This window comes from Carcharodon carcharias, chromosome 9, assembly GCF_017639515.1.
Source record: "Carcharodon carcharias isolate sCarCar2 chromosome 9, sCarCar2.pri, whole genome shotgun sequence".
Classification (NCBI taxonomy): Eukaryota; Metazoa; Chordata; class Chondrichthyes; order Lamniformes; family Lamnidae; genus Carcharodon; species Carcharodon carcharias.
Window position 1 is genome coordinate 6,125,023 of NC_054475.1, and position 26,014 is coordinate 6,151,036.

The 26,014-nt window shown below is 41.1% G+C and overlaps 1 protein-coding gene across 1 annotated transcript; it reads left to right on the forward strand.

Moving 5' to 3' along the window:
• Window positions 1-200: 200 nt before the first annotated feature.
• Window positions 201-24,066, forward strand: LOC121282615 (glutathione S-transferase Mu 5-like). The gene is made up of 8 exons (XM_041196395.1): window positions 201-339; window positions 2,940-3,015; window positions 4,748-4,812; window positions 5,679-5,760; window positions 10,322-10,422; window positions 17,842-17,937; window positions 20,480-20,590; window positions 23,885-24,066. The coding sequence occupies exons 1-8, from the start codon at window positions 304-306 to the stop codon at window positions 23,975-23,977; spliced, it is 660 nt and encodes a 219-aa protein (XP_041052329.1). The 5' UTR covers window positions 201-303; the 3' UTR covers window positions 23,978-24,066.
• The last annotated feature ends 1,948 nt before the right edge of the window (window positions 24,067-26,014 follow it).

Sequence of the window (26,014 nt, forward strand, 5' to 3'; positions counted from 1 at the left end):
TTCCAGTCTATGTGACTCATCCACAGATTTGGAGAGTCTTGTACGGGGATGAAGGAAGAAATGGATGCGCAATTGAACAGGACAATTTTGTTTAAACACGCCGTCCTTTTCCTTTTAAACGGTTCTTTTTAAAAAAAAATTAAACAATGCGAATCAGACGAAAGCAGAACCATCGATAAACTCCAGGCAAAATATAACTGGCCCGGCAGTGCGAGCCGGATATATAAGGCTGTGAGCAGGGGCGGTGTTTAGTCCGAGTCTTTGCTGCAGTTGTGCTGGTGCTTTAGAGCCGCGGTTGCAATCATGGTGATGACACTGGGCTATTGGGACATCCGCGGGGTAAGGAGACTGTAAACTTCGGGGAGCCGGACTGCTGCCTGTCAATCTAACCCCAATCCCCCCCTGCCCGGGAGGGTCCTGGTGTTTGCTGGGTGAACAGGAGTGTTCCATACAGCTTTCGGCTCGGGCCTTCATTCACATTTACAACAAGGAAGCGCAGTTTCTGTTCGTTTGGCGCGCGAAAGTCGGCTTTGTGTTTTATTATCGATTTACCCCCCCACTCCTGCAGTGAACTGCGCGGTTCTCCAGCATTTGCACCAATCTGGTTCCAATCCGAATTTTTATTTTGCGTGGGTTTTGTTTCCTCTGCTCTGCCCATCTCAACTCTCCGCTACTTTTATCCGGTGGCGACGTTAGGAATTTAGCAGCAAATCTGATTGCTGAGCCGGTTCGACAGGGGAATTACCACCCCCACCTCCCCCCCCCCCAACAGCTCAGGAACCCCCTCTCCCTCCCCCATCTCCCCTGTACAACAAAAACCGGGAAATGCTGCCAACATAAGGTCCAGAAAAGAACGTTTCATTATTATTTTGGGTAGGAATGCTGCAAAATGTGTTGGAAGTTTTACAATTCCTGGCTACAAATATGCACGCCCTAAATAACAGGGACAGAATATGAGATTCATTGAACAGGTTTTAGGAAAGTTATGCGGCACCCATCTCAGAAGATAGTAAATAGCGTTATTCCGGAAGGATGATATTGACTGAGTTCTTCGCAAGATAGTTATGGACGAAGAAAGCCAATTAGCTCATCGTCACTGTTAGTGCTAAAGTTCCTATTTGCTCCGATTTCTTCCTTTTGCGGATCTTTACTGTCGTTTCACACGTACTTCCTGCGACAGTCTTCACTTTCAGTTCTAGATTTGTTTCCAAGTGTTTGTACCTCGACTGCTTATTGTTAGCTGTGGGGATATTTTATTTTCATTTTTAAGGTTATCAGCTTTTCTGTTGTTTTAATGTTTCTGTTTTGTTTTGTGAAGGCTGGTGGCTTATTTTTTTTGCCGAACCAGGTTTTGCTGTGAATGTTATCATTGCCAATAAATCTCTCTCTTGGCAGTAAACTGGGTGCTCTTATTTTAAACTTGTAACTTTTTGGATGGAGACGCAGTATTCTGTGTGCCTCGTGTTACAATGTTTCTACATTGTTTGCAAGACATTAACCTAGTTTGCAATTTATGTAGGAAAATCTTGTGTCGTGCCAACAGCAAAGATTCAGCAGGATATAAACTTGCAACTTTTTGATCACCAAGTCCTGAACCAAAGTTCTATTTTGACCCTGCATATGCTATTTAAATTCACTTTCTAAAATAATGTCCAAAACTTTACAAGCCTCGTAATAATGGCTGTGAAATCGTAAGAGGATGGATTATTCTACTTTTTTTTTGCCATTTGTAATTACTGGATATATATGTCTGTCTCTGCCTGGGACAATTCTTCAGTGACAAGCATGGAGCAGCCATTTTTACAAAGGGACTGTCTCTTCCATGACTCTTATCCTGTGGATCAAGATACACCCATTGTTTCCATTCATACTTTAAACTATGCCAATGCTGATTAGAGGCATAAAACAGGAAGTGCTAGAAATATTTTTTTCTTCTCCGCCGATGCTGCCAGACCTGCTGAGTTTTTCCAGGTAATTCTGTTTTTGTTCTAGAAATATTAAGCAGATCCAACAACATCTGTGGAGAGAGAAACAGTTGACATTTCGAGTCTGATATAACTCCTGAAGAAGTCATATTTTTCTCGGAACATTAACTCTGTCCACAGATGCTGCCAGACTTGCTGAGCTTTTCCAGCACTTTTTTGTTTTTATTTTGTGTTTCCAGCATCTGTGGTGTTTTGCTTTTATTCTGGTTAGGGGCATCTTGAGTCCAAATAAATACCTGGAACTGTAGGTTTTGGTTCAACAACGATCATTTTTTTTTGCTTTTTCCAAATCAACTGTAAAATATGGGATTTTTTTGTTTTAAGATATGTAGATGTTTCCCTCCCAGTAACATGTACAGGTTTGTCCTGTATAAAGAAATAGTTGCTGACACCTATCTGAATTATGCCTTTCTCTGTCACCCACTTGACCTGCAGTTCTGCCGTATGTTTCAGGATCCTGGTACCTGGCCAGGTGTGAAAGTTACTGGTAAATTGAGACTTTTTTTTAAAGATTCTGCCCTGTGAAAGAAATGGGTTTTTCCCCCACCTGAAAGCCCAGAGTTTTGAAGTGAGTGTGCCTATTGCTAAAATGGATCTGGAGAGGCTCCAGAAATGCAATAAGTTCATTTGACACCACAAATATAGTCTGCTTAAATCTTCACAGTCACAAATACAGATGCAAGAAACTACTTGATTTGAAACTGTATCCAGTGCTGCAGCAACAATTTCCAAACCTCTTCACTTGTTCTTGTGACACACGTAAAGACAAGTTTGGATTTGCTGAAAGCAGTTGTGTGCAGAATATGTCTTGACACATTACAAATACTTTTAGACAGCAATGTCTTTAAGAATGCATGGTAGTTCTCTCATATTTTCTTTTCTTGTTGATTCATCTCATTTGTATATTCAAGTCAATGTTTTGCACACTGCCTGATTTGAGTCTTTGTTGTGTAGTTGGCACAGCCAATCCGCTTGCTTTTGGAATATACTGGAACAGAGTATGAAGAGAAGTTCTATTCATGCGGAGAAGGTAATTGTGTCTCTGTTCTGTGAAGTTATGATGTGAAATTCCTGCTCCCTGGTAATTAAGGTGGGATGTGATGTGTTGTGATGTGCGATTGCACAAGGTCTCCTCAGCTGCCAGTCTCTGGCACGTCCCAACTGTTCTACTTGAATTGCTTTTGTACTTTGGCTGTCCTTTGTAAGATTGGCAAATGCTAACTGTTCTTGCAGGTTTTGATACAGTGTAAGAGAGATCACTGTTGTCCATCACTGAACTCACTCTGTCAGGGTACAGCATTCAGGCTTTGGCTGATAAGTGGCAAGTAGCATCTGTGCCTTACAAAGAACATAATATCGGAGCAGGAGTAGACCATAAGCCATTCAAATAAAAACAGAAAGTGCTGGAAAAACTCAGCAGGTCTGGCAGCAACTGTGGGGAGAGAAATAGTTAACATTTCTAATCCAATTTCATTCTTCAATGGAATGCCACTCAAGTCTGCTCTGACATTCAATACAACCATGGTTGATCTTTTGCCTCAACTCCACTTTCCTGCCTGCTCCCCATATCCCTCAATTCCATGAGAGACCAAAAGTCTGTCTATCTCAGCCTTAAAATATTCAACAATGGAGTGGCCACAAGGCTCTGGAGTAGAAAATTCCAAAGATTCATAACCCTTTGAGTGAAGAAATGTCTCCCCATTTCCATCTTAAATGATCAACCTCTTAACCTGACACTGCCCCCATATTCTAGATTCCCCTCCAGAAGACCAGTGCCAAGTCTTGTCTAGACCCTTCAGAATCTTGTATGTATCAGCGAGATCACCTCCCATTTTTCTCAACTCCAGAGAATATCGGCCCAATTTACTCAGCCTCTCACCATAGGACAACGCTCATCCCAGGAACCAATCTAGTGAACCTTTGCTTTACTGGCTCCTAGGCAAATATATCCCTCCTTAGATATGGAGACCATAACTGAGCACAGTACCCCAGGTGTGGCCTTATACAATTGTATAAAGTTTTCCTTATTCTATAGTCCTATAGTCTCCTTGCAATAAAAACCAACATTGAATTTGCCTTCCTAATTGCTTGCCTTACCTGCATGCTGACTTTCTGTCTACCATGTATGGGTGCATCCAATGATTCATGAAAGCAGCTCACCACCACCTTCTCAATGGTAGTAAGGGATGGGTAATAAATGCTGGCCTTGCCATCACTGCCCATAATCCCATGAACAAATATAAAAAAGGGTTGTTTTGTCTTTTTAAGGTAGTGGCACCCATTCTCGGTTTCAGAATTCAATCCTTGCTGTGCAACCGCCCTCAGAAAGCAGAACTAGCTAGTTAGCTGACACATTCGGAAATTCTTTGCATGGGCTTTCTGAACTGTATGTCGCTTTGCAACATTGGTATAGAAACTGATTGTCTTGACATTTTAAAATGACCTTTGATGCCATAAAAATGTTAATATGTCGCTATAACAGGAATGTGCAACATGTTACCAGTATTCATGGCTAACTTGCCTCTTTTCAACTATGGGGAGGGGAGAAGAGGGATTGGGGAATATTTTTGAATGCCATTTCTTGCTTTCTGATGCACTTTAAACATGAATTGTGATATTGGTTCCAGAATTATAGCTGAAGTATTTTTCTCTGGGTTTTGGAAGTTGAGCGTTCTCCTGGCTGATATATTGAGTCACTTCAATAGTGCAAACAATACATTAACAAAATCTTATGTTTTCTTCAATGTGTTAAATTTTTCAAGGTCCAAATTATGACAAAAGCTGCTGGTTTGATGTGAAGCCGAAGCTAGGACTGGATTTCCCAAATGTAAGTGTTGACACAAATCCCAGAGCTTAAAGGTCCCGTGTTTCCCCCCCCCCCCCCGCCTTTTTTACCTTTTTTATTTATGAATGTTCCAGTTGTTGAGTAGTTGGTCTCTACAGGATCCCTTTGTTTCACTCATTCTTGCATAAATGTTACTTGAACCATCGTTTTAAAAAAAGTAGTTAATGCAATTTGTTTTTTTTTGAACATCATTATTTCTTTATCACGTGTTTGTGTCTTCCTGGAACAGATGTTGCTTAGTTCTCAGGCCCTCATGACTCTAATGGATTTAGAATTTCTGGTTTTTCTATCCTCTCGCTTTCTTGCAAGGAATCATCGGTTACAGATAGCCTTTGTGTTTAAAATGCACTGACCCTCTCACTGCCGAAGGATTTGAAATGTCAATGAATGCTGCATGCATTGAAAGTAGTGTACCAGCTACTTGTATCTTGTTCACCGGCACTTCAAATCAGTGAGCGGCGGAAGGTGTCAACAAAATTTCAGAAATGTCATAAATGGCTCGGTGATACCTTTTAGTGAGTAATGTTTTAATTCAGAGTGAGATCTGCTGGATAGCATCTGCTAATGGCAATTAGCTTTTCGGACAGCTTTCCAGTGACAGCGTTCATGAATCAAAGGGATAGATACAATAATCGATTGTTGCTTGATACTTCATTCAAATTGAATTTTGGAGGCACTGTAATATGGATTAGTGTATAGATTTTTTTAAACAAATAAAACCAGCCAAAAGATCCCCAAGCGTAAGCCCTAAATAAAATGCCGATTATAATAACTTAGACCTTCCATTCTGTGGCTAGTTGACTTGCACCACTGTTCTAATCTATGATGTGAAAACTTTTTTTTTACAGCTCCCTTATTTGCTTGATGGGGATGTTAAAATTACTCAGAGCAATGCTATAATGCGCTATATTGCGAGGAAACACAAGCTTGGTAAGTTTGTTCTGCCCAGCTGTCACAAAAATATGCCTCTTTCTATAGCAACTTGTCAAGATTCAGCTTAATTTCTTGTACCAGTAATCTTGCAGGATGTGGGCATATGTTCCTCCTTCAAGATGTGACTTGTACTATTTGCTTCCAAACCATTTGACTTGCGCAGTTCCTTTTTTATTTTGAATGTAGGGTTAAAAAAAAATCTCACTCTTATTAATTCATTAGCAATTAGTATAGGTTGACTGACTAGAGTTTATACGCTCGTTCCTATGCAATCAGTATTGGAATCATGATGTAAAAATGTAAATTGGAAGAAATTGATTCGGTCAAATTTTGAAATTCCATCCAATGCTTATTTTATGCATCTGGTGCTGAATTCCCTAGGTTTTCTCTGTTAGCTAATTAACTTAAATTGAATATATTTAAATTTGCAAGATACAAATTTCTGGTGCCTCAGGGAATTGAGGGACTTGGGGAGCAGGTGGAAAGCGGTGTTGAAACCCAGGATCAGCCAGATGACATTTAAAAAAAAAAAATTATTCATGGGATGTGGGAGTTGCTGCCAGCATTTATTGCCCATCCCTAATTGCCCTTGTTCAGAAGGAATTTAAGAGTCAACCATGGAGTCACGTGTAGGCCAGATCAGGTAAAGACAGTAGATTTCCTTACCTAAAGGATATTAGTGAACCAGATGGGCTTTTACAACAACCTTTTCATTAGGCTTTTAATTCATTTAGACTTTTGATCCAGATTTTTATTGAATTCCAATTCCGCCATCTGCCTTGGCAGGATTCGAACCCGGGTCCCCAGAGCATTACCCTGGGTCTCTGGATTACTAGTCCAGTGACAGTACCACTACGCCATCACCTCCTCATTATGAATGGTGGACTAGGCTCAATGGACCACATGGTCCTCTCCTGCTCCTATTTCTTATATTCTTAAGTAGCTAACAGATAAAGAAATCAGCACAATCATTTAAATGTTACATAGAAAGCACTTTCTTTAAGAGTCTAAAATTTTATCTAAAATAAGAATACCTGGAAAAACTCAGCAGGTCTGACAGCATCTGCGGAGAGGAACACAGTTAACGTTTCAAGTCCGTATGACTCTTCAACAGAACTAAGGAAAAATAGAAAAGAGGTGAAATATAAGCTTGTCGGGGGGGTGGGGGGATAAGTAAAGCTGGATAGAGGACCAGTGATAGGTGGAGATAACCAAAAGATGTCATAAACGAAAGGACAAAGAGGTGTTGACGGTGGTGATATTAGCTAATAGGTGACATTAAGGGTAGAAAGCAGGACAAGCAAGGTATAGATAGCCCTAGTGGGGTTGGGGTGGGGTGATGGGAATGGATTGGAATAGGCTAAAAGGTAGAGATGAAACAATGTATGGAAATACATTTAAAAATAATGGAAATAGGTGGGAAAAGAAAAATCTTTATAAATTATTGGAAAAAAGGGGGTGGGGATGGAGGAGAGAGTTCATGATCTAAAGTTGTTGAACTCAATATTCAGTCTGGATGGCTGTAAAGTGCCTAGTCGGAAGATGAGGTGCTGTTCCTCCAGTTTGCGTTGAGCTTCACTGGAACAATGCAGCAAGCCAAGGACAGACATGTGGGCAGGAGAGCAGGGTGGAATGTTAAAATGGCAAGCGACAGAGAGGTCTGGGTAATGCTTGCGGACAGACCGAAGGTGTTCCACAAAGCGGTCACCCAGAAAATTTGATCTAATTTCCCTACCACCCCACCTCCAAACATTTTTATGCATTCTGTCCGTATTGGAGGTTGGAAAAGCTTTGGCCAAAATTCAGTTTTCACCAGCTGATATGTGCTTATTAAGGCAGTGTTTCTCCTGGCAGTCACCTGAAAGTGAAATGTTTGAAGACTTGTGCAGTAGCCTAATGTGCTGCAGCCAGCAGGTTCAGCCTGCTTGGGCCTCGTTCCCCCTTCTACTCAGGCCTGAGTGTGTCTGTGTGAGTGCAATGGCTAATAGTTACATGTTTCTTTTTTAAAAGAAAAGCTTGTAAGGCATTCTGAATAAATATCATTTGGATGACTGGCATAGAACCAAGAAATTCATGAATTAGCATTTGAATAATTCTCTCTCAACCCTCCCAATGAAAAGACTATAGTAATTCCTCACTTAACATCCTAGTTACGTTCTCTGAAATTGTAACTTTAAGTGGAACGACTTTAAGCGAATCAAAGGTTCCCACAGGAATCAATGTTTTTTCCAGGCAATGTCTGAAGGAACCTAACTCCAGCTTTAACAATGTACTATTTGAAGTACTGTACACCACTGTGCATTCCTAGCTGAAATAACTTATACAGTAATTTCCTAAATATAGAAGAATTACTGTGTAAATTTAAATTAATGCCAGATGAGTTTCTGCCTTCCGGAATAATCTGTAGTGAATTTCACAGATAAATATTATTCTTTTAGTCCATTTTTAATTTGTCAAGTGAAGCAATGGTGGAGAACTACAGTAACAGGAATATAAATATTTTATAATATTCCCCCTCCCCAACTGCTACTAGTGAGAGATATTTTGACTGTTCACTTTGGTGTGCTTCTAAAACTTGTTTAAGCAAGAGAGTAATACTGGCGTCATCCCAGGCCAAGTCTCCTGAGATTCTGTCTTGACAATGGATAATACGACTTGAAACAAAATGGCATTCTTTCCAAATAATCTGCTGTTGAAGCAAACTTTATCTTAGTTAAAACGCTAATGTTCTAAAAACATAGAAACTAGGAGCAGGAGTAGGCCATTCGGCCCTTCGAGCCTGCTCCACCATTCATTATGATCATGGCTGATCATCCAACTCAATAGCCTTCTCCTGCTTTCTCCCCATATACTTTAATTCCTTTCGCCCCAAGAGCTACATCTAACTCCTTCTTGAAAACATACAATGTTTTGGCCTCAACTACTTTCTGTGGTAGCGAATTCCACAGGCTCATCACTCTCTGGGTGAAGAAATTTCTCCTCACCTCAGTCCTAAATGGTCTACCCCGTATCCTCAGTCTGTGACCCCTGGTTCCGGACTCCCCCACCATCAGGAATATCCTTCCTGCATCTACCCTGTCTAGTCCTGTTAGAATTTTATAGGTTTCTGTGAGATCGCCCCTCATTCTTCTGAGCTCCAGCGAATATAATCCTAACCGACACAATCTCTCCTCATATGTCAGTCCTGCCATCCCAGGAATCAGTCGGGTAAACCTTTGCTGCACTCCCTCTATAGCAAGTACATCCTTTCTCAGATAAAGAGACCAAAACTGCACACAATATTCCAGGTGTAGTCTCACCAAGGCCCTGTACAATTGCAGCAAGACATCCCTGCTCCTGTACTTGAATCCTCTCGCTATGAAGGCCAACATATCATTTGCCTTCTTTACCACCTGCTGCACCTGCATGCTTACCTCCAGCGACTGGTGTACAAAGACACCCAGGTCTCGTTGCACCTTCCCATCTCTCAATTTATAGCCATTCAGATAATAATCTGCCTTCCTGTTTTTGCTACTAACGTGGATAACCTCACATTTATCCACATTATACTGCATCTGCCATGCATTTGCCCACTCACTCAGCTTGTCCAAATCACACTGAAAGGTTCTCTGCATCCTCCTCACAGCTCACCCTCCCACACAGCTTTGTCATCTGCAAATTTGGAGGTATTACATTTACTCCCCTCATCTAAATCATTAATATATATTGTGAATAACTGGGGTCCCAGCATCAATCCCTGCGGTACCCCACTAGTCACTGCCTGCCATTCGGAAAAAGACCCATTTATTCCTACTCTTTGTTTCCTGTCTGCCAACCAGTTTTCTATCCATCTCAATACACTACCCCCAATCCCATGCTCTTTAATTTTACACGCTAATCTCTTATGTAGGACATTGTCGAAAACCTTCTGAAAGTCCAAAGAAACCACATCCACTGCCTCCCCCTCATCAACTCTACTAGTTACATCCTCGAAAAATTCCGGTAGATTTATCAAGCATGATTTCCCTTTCATAAATCCACGCTGACTCTGTCAGATTCTGCCACTGTTTTCCATGTGCTCAGCTATTAAATATTTTATTATGGACTCTAGAATTTTCTCCACTACTGACGTCAGGCTGACTGGTCTATAATTCCCTGTTTTCTCTCTACCTCCCTTTTTAAACATTAGCTACTCTCCAATATGTAGGAACTGTTCCAGAGTGTTCTCTTCATAATTTTAATTTTGTGTAGAATGCTGTCTTCTGTGGAATAAGAGTTGTTTTTCCTTTCCTTTGCCTGCCCTAACACACTCAAAATTTCATTCCCGCTATTTGTGGAGCACCTGGAAGTCAGATGATTATCAATGCTCCGGCGCAAGTGACATTAGAATGAACGTCGTGACTTTGAAGGCTCCCTATTACTTTGTGACAATAATGCAAAGCAACGTTGATGGAGTTACAGGGTGTGGAATTACTGTATTCTGAAAAGTGCTTGATTGTGCACCAGATTATCTGCTGCAGTGTCCTGTGATTTTTCTACCTTGACTTGGATAAATTTGTGTTTGAATTCGTTCTTGTAGCGGGTGAGACCGATGATGAGAAGGTCCGTGTCGATATGTTGGAGAACCAGGCGATGGATTTCCGCATGGGTCTGGTGCGGCTTGCATACAACCCTGATTTTGTGAGTTTTGTAACTGGCTACGTTTGATTGCTAAATTTTAATATTTTTTGGTTTAGGGGTACAGGGTGAGGAATTGAGGATGAACTGTTCTGTTGAATCCATTTGTTTCAAATTATACTGTGCTGATGTAGTCATTGATTACGTAGGATATACAGCACAAAATCAGACCATTTTGGCCGAGCCAGCCCATACTGCTATTTATATTCCACTTGAGCTCCTCTCATCTTTTCTCCTCTAAATTGACCATCAAAACCTTTCCTCCTTTCTCACTCAAAAGCATCTCTAGTTTCCCCTTTAAATAAATCTATACTATTCGCCTTGACAACTCCCCAGTGGTAGAGAGTTCCACATTCTGACCACTCTTTGGATGAAGAAATTTCTTCTGTATTCCCTATTGGATTTTTTGGTGACTATCTTATACTGTTGGCTTCTAGTTATGCATTTTTCCCAGAAGAGTAAACATTCTCTTCGTATCCACTCTATCAAAGCCTTTCAGAATTTTAAAATCTCTATTCGATCACCCCCTCAGCCTTTTCCTTTCAAGAGAAAAGAGACCCACCATGTCAATCCTTTCGTGACATGGATATCTACTCATTTCTGGCATCATCCTTGTAAATCTTCTCTTCGCCCTCTCCAGTCCCTTTATATTCTTTCTATAATACGGCGACCAGGACTGAACGCTTAGTGTGGTCTGACCCAGAGTTCAATACAGGTTAAGCATAACGTTCCGACTTTTCAATTCTATCTCTCTAGAAATAAAACCCAATGCTTGGTTTGCTGTTTTATGGTTTTGTTAACCTGTGGCGCAAGTTTAATGATTCCTGTGTTTGTACTCCAAGATCCTTTTATACCTGAACCCCACCTAGATTCATATCTTCCAAGTAATAAGTGACCTCCCTATTCTTCCTACCAAAGTGTACTACTATATACTTATCTAGGTGGAACTTCAAATTATTTGCCCATTCTGCAAGGTTATTAACGTCCTCCTCAGTACTGACTATTCCCCCCCCACACCTCCCCAATTTGGTGTCATCCACAAATTTAGAAATTGCATTTTTCATTTCAAATCCAGCTTGCTGATGTAAATTGCAAACAGCGGTGGCCCTATCACTGATCCTTGTGGAACACCATTTCCCATTTTCTGTCTCTCTGAATAACTATCCTTTACTCCCCCTCTCTCTCTCTGCTTTCTGTCCTGAAGTCAGCCTGCAATTCCCTCTGCCACTTGTCCCTGAATCCACATTCTCATACCATTTTCATTCATTAGTCGATTTATGGAGCACCTTTTTTGAGGCCTTTTGAAAATCCAGATAAATTAGATCTACTGCATTACCATTGTTCACTCTCTCTCTCTCTCTCTGTTACCCCTCAAAAAAAATTTGGAGAGGTTGGTCAAGCAAGATTTCCCCTTATGAAATCTATACCTATATTCATTATAATATTTCTACAAATATTTCTACATGTTCTTCCTTTCTCTCCTTGAGGAAAGATTTCATTATTTTCCCTATCACTGATGTTAAGGTGAGTAGTCTATAATTCCCTGGACATGTTTTGTTCCCCTTCTTAAATATTTGAGTTATGCTAGCTGCCCGCTATTCCTCTAGCATGTCAGAAGCCACTGATCAGAAATCATTTAGCTCAGTAAATTTCTGCCAGCAGCGGGGTCTGTGGGCTGTGGCCTCTGGTTCATAGATTAACTCAAATCACCTCACTTCACCTTGTGGAGAGATTTGAAACGAATGCGGCCGGCAAGCAGGGGAGAGAATAGTTTCATATTTACCTTTCGCCCGGTCTAAAAATCACTTCTTTTAACGTTCTCAAGGGGATCTAATAATGCAAGCGTCCCCTAATTTTGAAAGTACGGTTGAGAGATATATTCAGAAACCTAAAGCGGAACATTCCGGGCCTGCGAGCAGCGGGGGAAGCTTGGCGGACGTGGGGATCTTAATTTGGGGTGAGGTCAAAAATCAGTTTCTTGACGGCGGGACGCACTTTACGGTTATGTTCTTGGGACCTTTAAGGGTGGGACAAGCTTCCCTGCGAACCATGTCAGACAGTCCGTTTGTGCGCATTAGCATGTCATGCATGCTCATTAAAAGGAGTGAAACCGGACGGACCACCCAGCATTGACCTACCGGAACGACCCTGCAAAGTCCTCCTCACTAACATCTGGGGGCTAGTGCCAAAATTGGGAGAGCTGTCTCTCAGACCAGTCAAACAACAGCCTGACATAGTTATTCTCACAGAATCATGCCTCAGGGATAATGTCCTAGACACAACCATCACCATCCCTGGTATGTCCTGTCCCACCGGCAGGACAGATCTAGCAGAGGTGGCGGCACAGTGGTATACAGTCGGGAAAGAGTTGCCCTCTTCAACATTGACTCTGGACCCTGCATGTTGAACACCGCTTGGAGGAAGCACTGAGGGTGTCAAGGGCTCAGAATGTACTTTGGGTGGGGGACTTCAATGTCCATCACCAAGAGTGGCTCGGTAGCCCCACTACTGACCGAGCTGGCCGAGTCCTAAAGGAAATAGCTGCTAGACTGGGTCTGCGGCAGGTGGTGAGGGAACCAACAAGAGGGAAAATCATACTTGACCTCTTCCTCACCAACCTGCCTGACGCAGATACATCTGTCCATGGCAGTATCGGTAGGAGTGACCACTGCACAGCCATTGTGAAGACAAACTCCCAACTTCACATTGAGGATACCCTCTATCGTGTTGTGTGGCACTACCACCGTACTAAATGGGATAGATTTTGAACAGATCTAGCAGCTCCAGACTAGACCTCCATGAGCTGCTCTGGGCCATCAGCAGCAGCAGCAGAATTGTACTCAAACACAATCTGTAACCTCATGGTCTTGCATATCCCCCAGTCTACCATTACCATCAAGCCAGGGGATCAACCCTGGTTTAATGAAGAGTATAGGAGGGCATGTCAGGAGCAGCACCAGGCATACCTAAAACTGAAGCATCAACCTGGTGAAGCTATAACACAGGACTTCTAGTGTGCCAAACAGCATAAGCAGCAAGTGATAGACAGGGCTAAGTGATCCCACAACCAATGGATCAGATCTAACTCTGCAGTCCTATCACATCCAGTTGTGAATAGTGGTGGTCAACTAAATAACTCACTGGAGGAGGAGGATCCACAAATATCCCCATCCTCAATGATGGAGGAGCCCAGCACAGCTGTACAAAGATAACGCTGAAGCATTCACAACAATCTTCAGCCAGAAGTGCCGAGTGAATGATCCATCTCGGCCTCCTCTGAAGGTCCCCAGCATCACAGATGCCAGTCTTCAGCCAATTTGATTCACTCAATGTGATATCAAGAAATAGCTGAAGGCACTGGATACTGCAAAGGCTACGGGGCCCTGACAATATTCCACCAATAGTATTGAAGACTTGTGCTCCAGAACGTGCCGCGCCCCTAGCCAAGCTGTTCCAGTACAGCTACAACACTGGCATCTACCCGGCTATGTGGAAAATTGCCCAGGTAAGTCCGGTACACGCAAAGCAGGACAAATCCAACCTGGTCAATTACAGCCCCATCAGTCTACTCTCCATCATCAGTAAATTAATGGAAGGGGTCATCAACAGTGCTATCAAGTGGCACTTGCTTAGCAATAAGCTGCTCACTGACGCCCAGTTTGGGTTTTGCCAGGTCCACTCAGCTCCTGGCCTGATTACAACCTTGGTTCAAACATGGACAAAAGAGCTGAACTCTCGAGGTGAGAGTGACTGCGCTTGACATCAAGGCAGCATTTGACCGAGTGTGGCATCAAGGAGCCCCAGCAAAACTGGAGTCATTGGGCATCAGGGGGACATCTCTCCACTGGTTGGAATCTTACCTAGCACAAAGGAAGATGGTTGTGGGTGTTGGAAGTCAGTCATCTCAGCTCCAGGACATCACTGCAGGAGTTCCTCAGGGTAGTGTCCTCGGCCCAACCATCTTCAGCTGCTTCATCAATGACCTTCCTTCCATCATAAGGTCAGAAGTGGGGATGTTCGCTGATGATTGCACAATGTTCAGCACCATTTGCAACTCCTCAGGTAGTGAAAAAGTTCTCATCTGTTTAAAATCTCTCCACAGCCTTGTCCTTCCCTAGTTCTTGTATCCCCGACAGCCCTCTGCAATCTCTGCTCTCCTCCAGTTTTAGACTCTTGAACATCCCAAAAGTTCATCACTCGGCTCTGGAATTTCCTCCCTGAGCCTCTTTGCTTCTTTCCTCTCCTTTAAAACCTACCTCTTCAACCAATCAGTTGTCCTCATATTGATTTTATTCATTCATGGGATTTGGGAGTCACTGGCTAGGGCAGCATTTACTGCCAATCCCTAATTGCCCTTGTTCAGAGAGCATTTAAGAGTTAATCACATTGCTGTGGGTCTGGAGTCACATGTAGGCCAGAGCAGGTAAGGACAGCAGATTTCCTTCCCTAAAGAGGAACCAGATGGGTTTTTACAACAATCGACAATGGTTTCATGGTCAACATTAGACTTTTAATTCCAGATTTTTATTCGATTCAAATTTTACCACCTGCCATGGGGGGATTCAAACCCGGGTCCCCACAGCATTACCCTGGGTCTCTGGAAAAAGTAGTCCCGCGACAATACCATGACACCATCACCCCCCCCAGTATCTCCTGATGCCGCTCGGTGTTGAACTTCGTTTGATAACATTCATTAGTGGCATCCTTTCCCGCCTTTTAAAAAGCGCTATGTGAATGAATACAAGCTGTTGTGTGTTTGAATTGAATAGGTGATACAGCCCTGATAACACTGGCTATTGTCAGTCCTGCCACAAGGTGGTGCTGTTAACCACAAACAGCGCACAAACTCCTGCTGCAGAGGTGGTGATGCAACTTAAAGCAGAAAATGCGGGTATGATCAGCAGGTTTGGCAGCATCTGTGGGGAGAGAGAGAAACTTAATTCTTCAGGTCGGTGATCTTCCATCAACTGGTCATCCAATGCTGCAGAACCACAGTTTAAAAGGCTGATCATTTCTTTCAATTAACAGTGAATCCCACAGGAGACTCACTAGCATTTAAAACTTCGCAGTTGCATGCTTTGTGGTCAACTCTTCAGATGTGGTGTATGAAGCATACAAATTCCCTATCATTCTTAAACTATGGGAAAGGCTACAGCAACACCAGATACTGGATCCAGAATATTGACTCTCTCTTGGTTGCTCCGTGTGAACTTGCCCATTGGTTTTACAAGTTGGACTTTTACATTCTTAAAAGGGTCACTGCCGCACTTTAGTAGCAGAATAATGCATTGGTTACATTGTAGAATGTTCAGCCCTTTCACTGACTTGATGAAAGCATTGCGATAGAGATTCAGGGGTGATTCAGAGCCGCTCCAGTTCACATTTGCTTTTTTAAAAGTGAGATTTAAGAGGAGAATATTCAGCTTTCAATGAACCTCAAACTGCAATATAACACATCTCCTCCCCGTTTACCTAATTCCACAATGACCAGTGTGTAATAGTTGAATTGCAACATCTATTTTATAGAAGTTGTCTCTTTTAGTTAGCTTATAAACAGCAAAATTAAGTGTACATCAGGCTATTTTATTACATAGCTTCATAATTATAAATCTGGTTAAGATTAATGTAAATGTACAGAATCCAACCCCCACTTCTTTGTTTATATTTACATATTGTTGGAAAAAGTGACTTTTTGCCAAAGCTTTTTGTCTTGCATTCATCAGGACAATGAAAGAAAATAGCAATGTCAGGAGAAGCAACATATTTATACTGTATGAGAAGAGAATGCTGATTGGTTGGCAGGTGGTGCATTTGCTTGTACCTGAAGCTACATTTATTAATACACGGCGCAGTTCTTTGTAGACAGAAAGAACGTGTACGCACATTGTGCCTGTTTCAGCTAAACAAAAGAAGTGACAGCCATTCGCTGTATCATTCCCCAGGGCAATGTCTTGACCAATCAGAGTCAAGCTGCCTGGTTTAAATTGCAAACAATGCTTGGCAGTTAACTGTCACTCACTGTCAACTAGTGCATTATCTCTGGCAACATCTCCACCAATCAGAGTCCACTTGCCAACCATTCAGCAATTTATCTCATACAGTATAAATTAGTTGTTTCCCTGACGGCATTTTCTTGTGAATTGTCCTGATGAGTGAGACAAAAAGCTTTGACAAAAAAATCTTTTTTTTCAGTAATCCTCAAGTTCTATAATACCAAACGAATATTTATATTTAGAATTGAAGAGAATCCTGTACTTGAATATTAGTTCATACTACAAATTTTGCACTGTATTCCACTGGTGAATGGAACTCTCCGTTAACCGGCATTTTTGATTCACCAATTCCACACGCTATAAAGGAATGGAGTAAACCAGCTGTTCAGAATCAATAGAGAGCTGCACCAGGCTTAACTCTGATCTGGGGAGGAAACTTCGAAGTCTAAGCTCTATTGAATGCACTAAAAACAGGAGCAGGAGTAGGCCATTTGGCCCCTCGAGCCTGCTCTCCCATTCAATAAAATCATGGCTGATCTGATTGTGGCCTCATCTCCACTTTCCTGTCCGCCCCCCAACTTCCTTGTCGACGAAAAATCTATCTAACTCGGCCAAGAATGCTGCAAAATGTTGGCATTGGAAAATTACTTTGTTCACCTTTACTCTGAAAAAACACAGACTGGAGTAAAAAAAAAAGCAAAGGATTCATTCTAACAATGAAGAAAGTTTGGTGAGGTGGAACTGAGACACGTATTGAATGGGGGAAGATCAAGGCAGCCACGATTTGAGTTGCTGAAGAGCTTGCTGAAATAGAATTTCTTACAAGTGGACTGTGCTGCTCAGATTGACGAAATTTAATGGTTCCTGTTCTAGTGTTCTCTTATTCAATATACTCCAATTCATTCAGTTCCCGAAGGGGCTTTAAATTAAAGTTTTTCTCTGAATATGGTGCTGCTTTGTGAGTCTATCCTCAGTGATTGGCAAACACAGCTCAGCCAATGAAAAGAAACTCTCTTCTGTGTGTTAGATGCTGCAGTGTTTGAGTTGTGGGATGCTGCAGATTCATTTGCAGTAATTAATTAACTGCTTCACGAGTTGTAATTTTGTCTAGCATGATTTTTATGAAGCTGCATCTTGGGGTGGGTGACTCTGCAAAAATAGAATTTTAAACCAAAAAGACTTTCCGACCTTTTTTGCGCTGGAACACAATCGTTAAGCTTGAATATTGCTGATTCTAGGTAAATGAAATTTCACTGCGAGGTTTAGACTCTGTGTCTTGACCTTGTCTCCAATGTGATTCCTAAAACTTTAGTATTTGCAAGATTATCGATGCTTGAAAGATCCTGTTCAAGTGCACACTGTGTTCAGAGAATAACCTGGTTCACAGGATTTGAGAATGTAACCATTTTTTTGTCTGATTTGGCTGTAGGAAAATCTGAAGGCTGACTACCTGAAAGGCCTACCAAACTTGTTGAAGCAGTTTTCTGACTTTCTGGGGAAGAAACCTTGGTTTGCAGGTGACAAGGTGAGTTTGTTTCCAGAAGGTCACCACTAAGTATGTTGGGACCAACTTTTCTTTTATTAATTTTTTTGCCTTGTCCTTTATGATTATCTGGTTACGGCTGAACCCGGGTGTTTGTTGAAGAGAAAGGATGAAGCATCAATGGCACAAGGGCTGGAATTTTCCAGCCCCCCCCCGCCCCCCAAGTTGTGGTGGACTCCCCTATGGTGGGGCCGGCGAGTCATTGAAATCCCCATTCACATCGGCGGGACCGGAAGATGCCACTGGCGTGAGGGGCTGGAAAATTCCGGCCAAGACTAAGTAGCAGTATCTATCTGTAATTTTGGCACACTAACCTCTCCAGTCTGGAAATCCATTGTTTGGCAAACACCAGTTATCAATAATATTTTGAGCAGCTCCCAGGGTATCAAGTAAAGTTATCGGCTTAATTTTATTACAGTACTTTGGGAGCAGAAAACATGTAAAGTACAGTATTTGGAGAGTAAGACCATTTTTATTACTGCTTTATAACGTGTGAGCATTGTTTTATATTTCAGCTAATTATTTATATCTACAGTGTGTTTTACACACTTATGGTTAGACATTCTAACATCATTCCATAATCCAGAAAATTCCAAAATCCCGAACTGACTTGGTCCTAAGCATTCCGGACTGGAGAGGTTACAGTGCAGTACATTTAAATACTGTCACCTCACAACTGCATTTGCAACATGTTGTTGAATCAAATCCAGTTAACATCTTGTGGCATTTGCTCCCAGGTTTAAAAATACACAGGGGATTGTACACACTTGTTCAAATCTTGTCCTTTTTTTTTTTACTTCCCACACCCCCTCTCCTTGTCAGTTTTGTGTCTGGGTTTCACAACTCTGCTGTAATCCCCAGTGTTCCTCGCTTGCTTACTGCTGGGATGGTCCAGCACTCTTTAAAAACATTGGATAGCTGAACTGAACTTTGTAAATTGTATATTAATTGAGTGTTCAATGGTATTCAGGTGGTGGACAGTAACTGGGGATTCACTTGTGTTCCTGTACATAGGGACAGACTGAAACAGCGGTTGCTGGGTTTGCAAGTGTATGTTATAATGTGCGTTTCATTAGATAAAAGCTTGCAAGTGTGTAAAGTATAGGCTCCAGTTCTGTCCTTCACCATCTAAAATGGAACAACATTTGTTTCTTAACATGTCATTTGACTGGGCAGCACACAGCATTTGGGTTGTGAGCTTGTTTTCTGCCCTCCCTCCCTGCACTTACACTAAAGTCATTGAGGGAGGACAATTAATTTGCGTTCAGTGCATTTCCTAATGTAGATAATAAAAAAAGATTGCCAGTGACCACCCTTGTTATGTGAGGAGTTTGCTTCTACTGCACTGTTGCACAACTCTGCATGTTCTCTGGCTGTTTGAATATCTACTTTGAGCAGGGCACGCTGACATTTAACTGGTATAAGGATCTGGATCTTCTGTAACACTTTGAGGAACCTGTGTCCCACCTGGACTTCAGTTAGCAGCCTGAAATAACCCTTTGGGCCCTTGGATACTTGACAAAAACAGATCCTTGTGACCTACAGGCCCTTGATTGGACTTCACCCTCTTTCTCTTTATCCACCCCGCTGAGAGATCTGCACAATAATTTACCAAAAGGGCTTGAGTGCTGCAGTTTGGATTTAAACTGAAACTTGCCTATGTTAAATTGATCCAATTGTAAAAGTGTAATCCACCACAAAATCAGTTTACACAAATGGTGTGTGGTTGTGTTAGTTCCTAAATGAAAGTGGTGGGTGCTCTAACGTTTCTGTTGTAACAAAGTAGTTGTAGAATACAACTCTAACAAGAGGTTGGGTTATTCCCTACTCTCAATGGATAAATGTTGGTTTGCTAGCTCTCCTTACATTGAAACAGCTGCAGACTCCAAAGCTTGAATGTTCAAAAGAAATTTAATCCCCCCCCCCCCCCCCAGTCTAATATTACTGTGTGAGTGTACCATTGCCACATGGACTGCAGCAGTACCAGAAGGTGGTGGCTCACCGACATCCTCTTAGACGCAATAGGGGATGGGTAACAAATGCTGGCCTTGTCCACATCCTGTGAATGAAATAAAACAAAACAAATAGAAGGCGCAGCTTTGGATAAGGAAACAAATTTAGACTATATGGGATTCAGCAGAGTTGCATAACTGATGAATTGAGGGTGCTATGAATTTATGTTGGATAACTAAGGATGAGCCTCTCTCTATCCACCTGATTTGATTCAGAATCTCAAACCAAGCTTTGGAGAGAACAATTTTTAAAATAACATGTTTTTTTTAAAGAAAAATAACTGGAAAAACTCAGCAGGTCTGACGGCATCTGCAGAGAGGAACACAGTTAACGTTTCGAGTCCAAATGACTCTTTATCAGACAGAGGGACTCAAAACGTTAACTGTGTTCCTCTCCGCAGATGCCGTCAGACCTGCTGAGTTTCTCCAGCTATTTTTATTTTTGTTTCAGATTTCCAGCATCTGCAGTATTTTGCTTTTATCTTAATTTTTTTTTAACCTTCTCCTACCAGATCACTTTTGTAGATTTTCTAATGTATGAACTCCTTGACGAGCATCGTGTGTTTGAGCCCAAGTGCTTGGATGAGTTTCAAAACCTGAAGGATTTTGTTGCGAATTTTGAGGTAAGATGTGTGACTGAAAGCAAGTTATTAGGGAAAGGCTTGATTGTTATGTAATTAAAATTCAATGAGTAGAGCTTAAAGACAGATGCCCAGCAAATTCACCTGAACTGAATTATCCAACTAGATGGGACTGTCCGACCGAACTGAACCTGGTAGACACGTAGCTTTCAGTATTTGTTGTGGGAGAGAATGAAGTTGTCCCATGCCAGTATAGGAAGGGGTCAACAGACCAGGTGGTCCTTTTTTTCAAAGAAAATACTAATGTACAGTTCTGGTCATCTCATCTCCAAGTATTTTAAAAAATGAACATGGATGCCAAAAAAAAAAATAGTACCAGGATCTTACTCGAACTATCAGGAAAGGTTTAACTGGCTGGGGCTCCTTTTCTGAAAAAGAGGTTTGAGGCATGACCTAATAAAGGTCTTTTTAAAAAATATTGTGAAGTAGTTTGATAGGGTAGACTGGTGGAGAGTCCAAATGTAGGGGCTTTAAATATAAAATCGGGAGGAACTTCTTCGTCCAAAGAGTGGTTAGAATGTGGAACTTGCTACCACAGGAGATTGTTGAGGCAAATAACAACATGGATTCCATTAAAGGGAAGCATCTTCCAAACCTATGACCTCTGCCACCTAGAAGGACAAAGGCAGCAGATGCATGGGGACACCATCACCCACAAATTCTTCTCAAGTCAGGCACCATCCTGACTTGGAACTATAATCACTGTTCAGTCAGTGTCACTTGGTCAAACCCCTGGAACTCCCTCCCTAACAGCACTGTGGGTGTACCTACACCACATGGATTGCAGCGGTTCAAGAAGGCAGCTCATCTCCACCTTCTCAAGGGCAGCTGGGGACAGGCAATAAATGCTGGCCTAGCCAGAGACGCCCACACCCTATGAATGAATTTAAAATAAAGTTAAGCACTTGAGAGAGCAAGTACTAAGATATGCTGATGGAGTCAGATGAGAACATGTGTGAGAAGCCTTGAGTGAAGCATAAACACTGGCATTGACCGGTTAGGTTGGATGGCCTGTTTGTACTGTAATTCTATAATTACACATTTGGGCAATGTTGGTGCCGGTATAATGCTGGCTACATAGGCCCAGAAATTGGCTGATCGAATCAAACAACATATTCCATCGGTTGTCCATTATAGGCAGAATACAGATTGTACTCAACCAGCCTGCGTTTGCAAAACTCAAAACAAAACGTTTACTGTTAGACAAGATTCTGTGATTGGGCAGCACTTGCTGAACAATCCTGAGTGTGCTAATAGTGACACACAACCAATTTAAGAAATCAGTCAAGCTCGTAACATGGCTCATTTATGTTCGCTAGAAGCGACATACATTCATACTGTTATGAACAATGTATCATTTTAAGTTGAATTTATATATGTTTGTGTGTTAAGAAAGATAAAAATGGTTTCAGTTTCACTTAGGTTTTGTTTTTGAACCTTGGTGTCTGGATAGATATGTGACAAAAAGGTTTCAGGTCTTTTGGGTTTGTTTATGTATATATTTTTTTAATGAGGTCTTGCAACCCCTGAAGTGAAAGAGATGGGTTAAAGGGGGTTGGAAGTTCTGTGATTCTGAAAAAAAGAAAAGAAAGTAGAAAGGCTTTACTGTTGCCTAGCTATACAGATCCAGTCAGACAGATACTAAAGAGACAGAAGAGAGGGGGTGTTCAGAGTGTGTGTCAGAGATAGAAGACAGGGCTTTTAAGCTCTCTAAGAAGAAAAACTGTGATGCTAGTGGGACAGTAGTTAACAGAATAATCAGTTATGGGACTTAGTTAAGTGATCAGTTTAGCAGAGGCACTACTGGAAGTCTGAATTCAGGGAACCCATCTGTTTGCTCTGCAGTTGAAGGAGCCGAGTTTATAGTGCAATTTTTGGGCATCTCGGGAGAGAAAAGAGTTGGTTGAGAAGAACCAAGTGAATGCTCAAGAATTCACCGTAAGAAAACAGTTTGCAACTGTACTAATCCCAAGTGAGAAGCTTTTATGTCAAGCCGGTACTAACTCTTCACTGTGCCTGTAAAGATATTGGAGTAAAGGAATAGTGGGAATTTGAATTGCTATCTTGTGTTTATATTGAGATCTTTCCAACCTTTTTGTCTGGTATAATATAGTTGTTTTCTTGTTTTAATAAATATTTTATTCTTTGTATTAAAAGTTCATCAGCAGACTCCCATGAATTTGTTCAGTAACTTTCCTCCACCGCTTCTTAAAAATAAGTTAGAATCTATCAAGCCAGGTTTCACTCTGGGATCTGCTTGTCCAGTATTTATAGCAGCTGGGATCATAACAATACATGGAGACCAGTTCTCTGCGACAAAAGGAATATGTTCAAGCATTGCACCTTTATTGAATTACCCAGGAGCTTGGGGAGCCTATAGTTCCCTGTTGCTTTCTCCATGGTAATCCCACGGCCAAGCAGAGTTGACTTGCCAACCAATCAGGAGCCTTCTCTCCTGTAGTAAAAACTGTTGTAATGGTTTGAAATTTGGCATTCTGGCATTTGTCCTGATGAGTGCCAGGTGGTCCTTTTTTTCATGATTGTATGAAATTAATAAGCAGTTCTGGTCACCTCATCTCCACATATATATATATATATATATATATATACACACAAAAAAGACATATGACTGCAAATAAAAAGATTTACATGGATCTTATTCAAACTATCAGCAAATTTAACAGGCAAACTATTGTAAAAAATACAATTTAACAAAACTGATTTTAAAATATTCAATACCTCAAGAGGAAAAGCTTTGGCAACATGTCCCTTTTCAGCAATGATTTTATAATTGCAATAATTAATATACACTAACTTTTTTATTTTGCAGTTAAAGATTTCTTTCCAGTAGCTTTCTAAATTTTGAACTTGCAGTTTTTAAGCGCAGAAAAAAAATGTGACAATGAGAGGATTATTGAACTGTTGATCTGCAATAATCAGGGTAACAATGGAAGGTGAATTTTATGAAATGTACTGTGTAGCCTACGGAGTTCCTATCCTAGCCTTAGCTGTGCAACAGTGGAAATGTTAAGCAGAGGCCAAGTTTACTCAAGGAAGGAGATAGAATAGATTTTAGGGTTGCGCCAATTTACTGGAAACAGAACTCTTGTCTTTATATGCTGTTGAGTGCAAGGAGGGTCTTTTTTTAAAAAAAATAAGGGAACAGACTACTTGGCTCTTTCTCGTTTTTCACTCTTTGTGCTTTTAATCTTGCATTTTTAATCTGTCGTGATTGTGTTCTCAAATGTTTGTTTTTAATTTTTTTAAATTTTGCAGGCTTTAGAGAAGGTTGCAGCATACATTAAATCGGACCGTTTTATGAAGGGCCCATTCAATAATAAGATGGCCAAATGGGGGAACAAGAAATAATGAAGGGATTTGACATTCCACGGACCACCGAAACATAATGTATGACGGTTTTTGCAAACTTTAATAAAAGTTGAAATGAATTGTTAAAATATTGCATACCTAGTCTTTGGTATCATTTTCATGCTTTTTTAAAAATATAATGAATGAGATCCTTTGTGTGCAGTCCATAGGGAAGTAATCTGCTCAAATTGTTATTGACACTTGTATGGTTAAACTAATTCTTCAAGGGAAGAAGCACAGGACGAGAGTTTAATGGGATGGAGAACGACTCCACTCGAGGTGGATGCCAAGTACCATCCACTGGCTGTAATTCAGGGTAACTTGTACCCTTCTGAAACTTTTATTGTATACTGTGGGAGGCAGTAACATGTTTCATTCTTCAGATCAGCCTTTCAGCTTAATAGTTTCTTGGAAATTAGTTCCAGCATAACTCCATTCATTTTAGTTTAAAACCTGTAGATTATATTTGATTTTATTACTGTCCTGGTTATTCCTGCCTTTTGGTATTTGCATTTTCTAAGATGACAATAGTCCATCCACCTTCTTAAAATTGAACTTTGACAAGAGTTGTCACTGTTCACTTGCCCAGTAGATGGTAGTGTTGTGCAAGTTATAAATGCTACTTACAAAAATGACATTTTTTCTCTTTAATGCAAAAGGACTTCCAAATTATTTAACAAAACTGATTTTAAAAAGTTCAGTAGTTATTGGACTGAATAGTTTTTTTTTTCTCCCCATCAACCCATCTGGTTCACTAATATCCTTTAGGGGTGTTATGACGCAGCAGTTGGTAAAGCTGAGTTATTTAAAAAAAAAATCCCAGAGGGAAACTTAAAACTATAGGTAATGACAGTTGTTTAAAGTGGTTCTGTTTGAGATGCAGCTTTACATTCAGGAATCAGACCATCAGTTCTCGAGAGGTTTTATATCAAAATGCATGAGACGTTTATTAATTTACACAGGTTAAATATATACACATGGCTACAAATGACTGCTATCATAACTTTTAAATTCCCAAACTAATCTCCATTATTGCAACAGCAACCCACAGACTTTAAGCAGACACCAGCCAAAGCATTTTCACCTTACAAATTCAAAATGAAGTTCCTTTCAATGTGCTTCCTTTGCAGACAGTGGTAGGCTTACAGGCTTTGATGTTACATTGCCTCTGTCCTGCACACACAAAACTGTCATCGGTTATACCCTGCACATCTCATAGAATGAGAATTCTTATTCTATCACCTTCCCCTTTGAACACCACCTCTTCTAACAATAAAACCCCTTTCATAGTATCAATTTTATTCATAATATAAACGTTGCTTGGTCTCTGCTAGCTAGGTGCCAGATTTCACTCCGCCTCTTGAATGCTCTATTCAACAAAATGCAAATGTGCTCTACCTTTCTTATATCTTAAAACTAGGATACATCAAAGTACCCAGACTAGCTGGCTTTAATCCAATTAAGATGCACCCACAGACTAACCCTCTATTTAAAAAAAGTATTTTCCAATAATGTTATGTACATTAATAGCTTCAATAACAAGGAGGAAATCTGCCATCCTTACTGGTCTGGCCTAGATGTGATGTCAGACCCACAGCAACATGGTTGACTTGTAACTGTCCTCAGAAATGGACTAGCAGGTTACTCTGTTGTATTACAGAAGGCAGTTCACTGCCTTCTTCTCAAGGGCAATGATGGATTGGAAATAAATGCTGGCCAGCAATGGCCACATCCTGTGAATGAATGATAATGACTGAAACTTTGTAGTTGATAAGTTAAAGGTAGGATTGTAATTGACTTTCGGCAGAGTTCTTCTGAGGGGCAGATTCAGAAGAAAGTGGAGCTGGAAGGAGCGAGTGGGGTGTAGGTGATGAGGGATACAGGAAAGTGGTCAGATGACACTTTGTTTGAGAGCTTAGGTGTGCAGAGGCTAGGAGAGATGGCAAGATTGGGGTGAGGGGGAATGGCTTTGCATATGGATAGAGGGATTTATATCGGAACCTATAATGGAAACATTTTTTTCATAGTTGCTGCATC

Bases quoted from the DNA above. Each gene is read 5' to 3' on its own strand.
- LOC121282615 (XM_041196395.1), top strand. From the start codon at position 304: ATGGTGATGACACTGGGCTATTGGGACATCCGCGGG. The intron at 3,016-4,747 runs GTAATTGTGTCT...AAATTTTTCAAG, and splicing joins GTTCTATTCATGCGGAGAAG to GTCCAAATTATGACAAAAGC. The intron at 5,761-10,321 runs GTAAGTTTGTTC...TCGTTCTTGTAG, and splicing joins TGCGAGGAAACACAAGCTTG to CGGGTGAGACCGATGATGAG.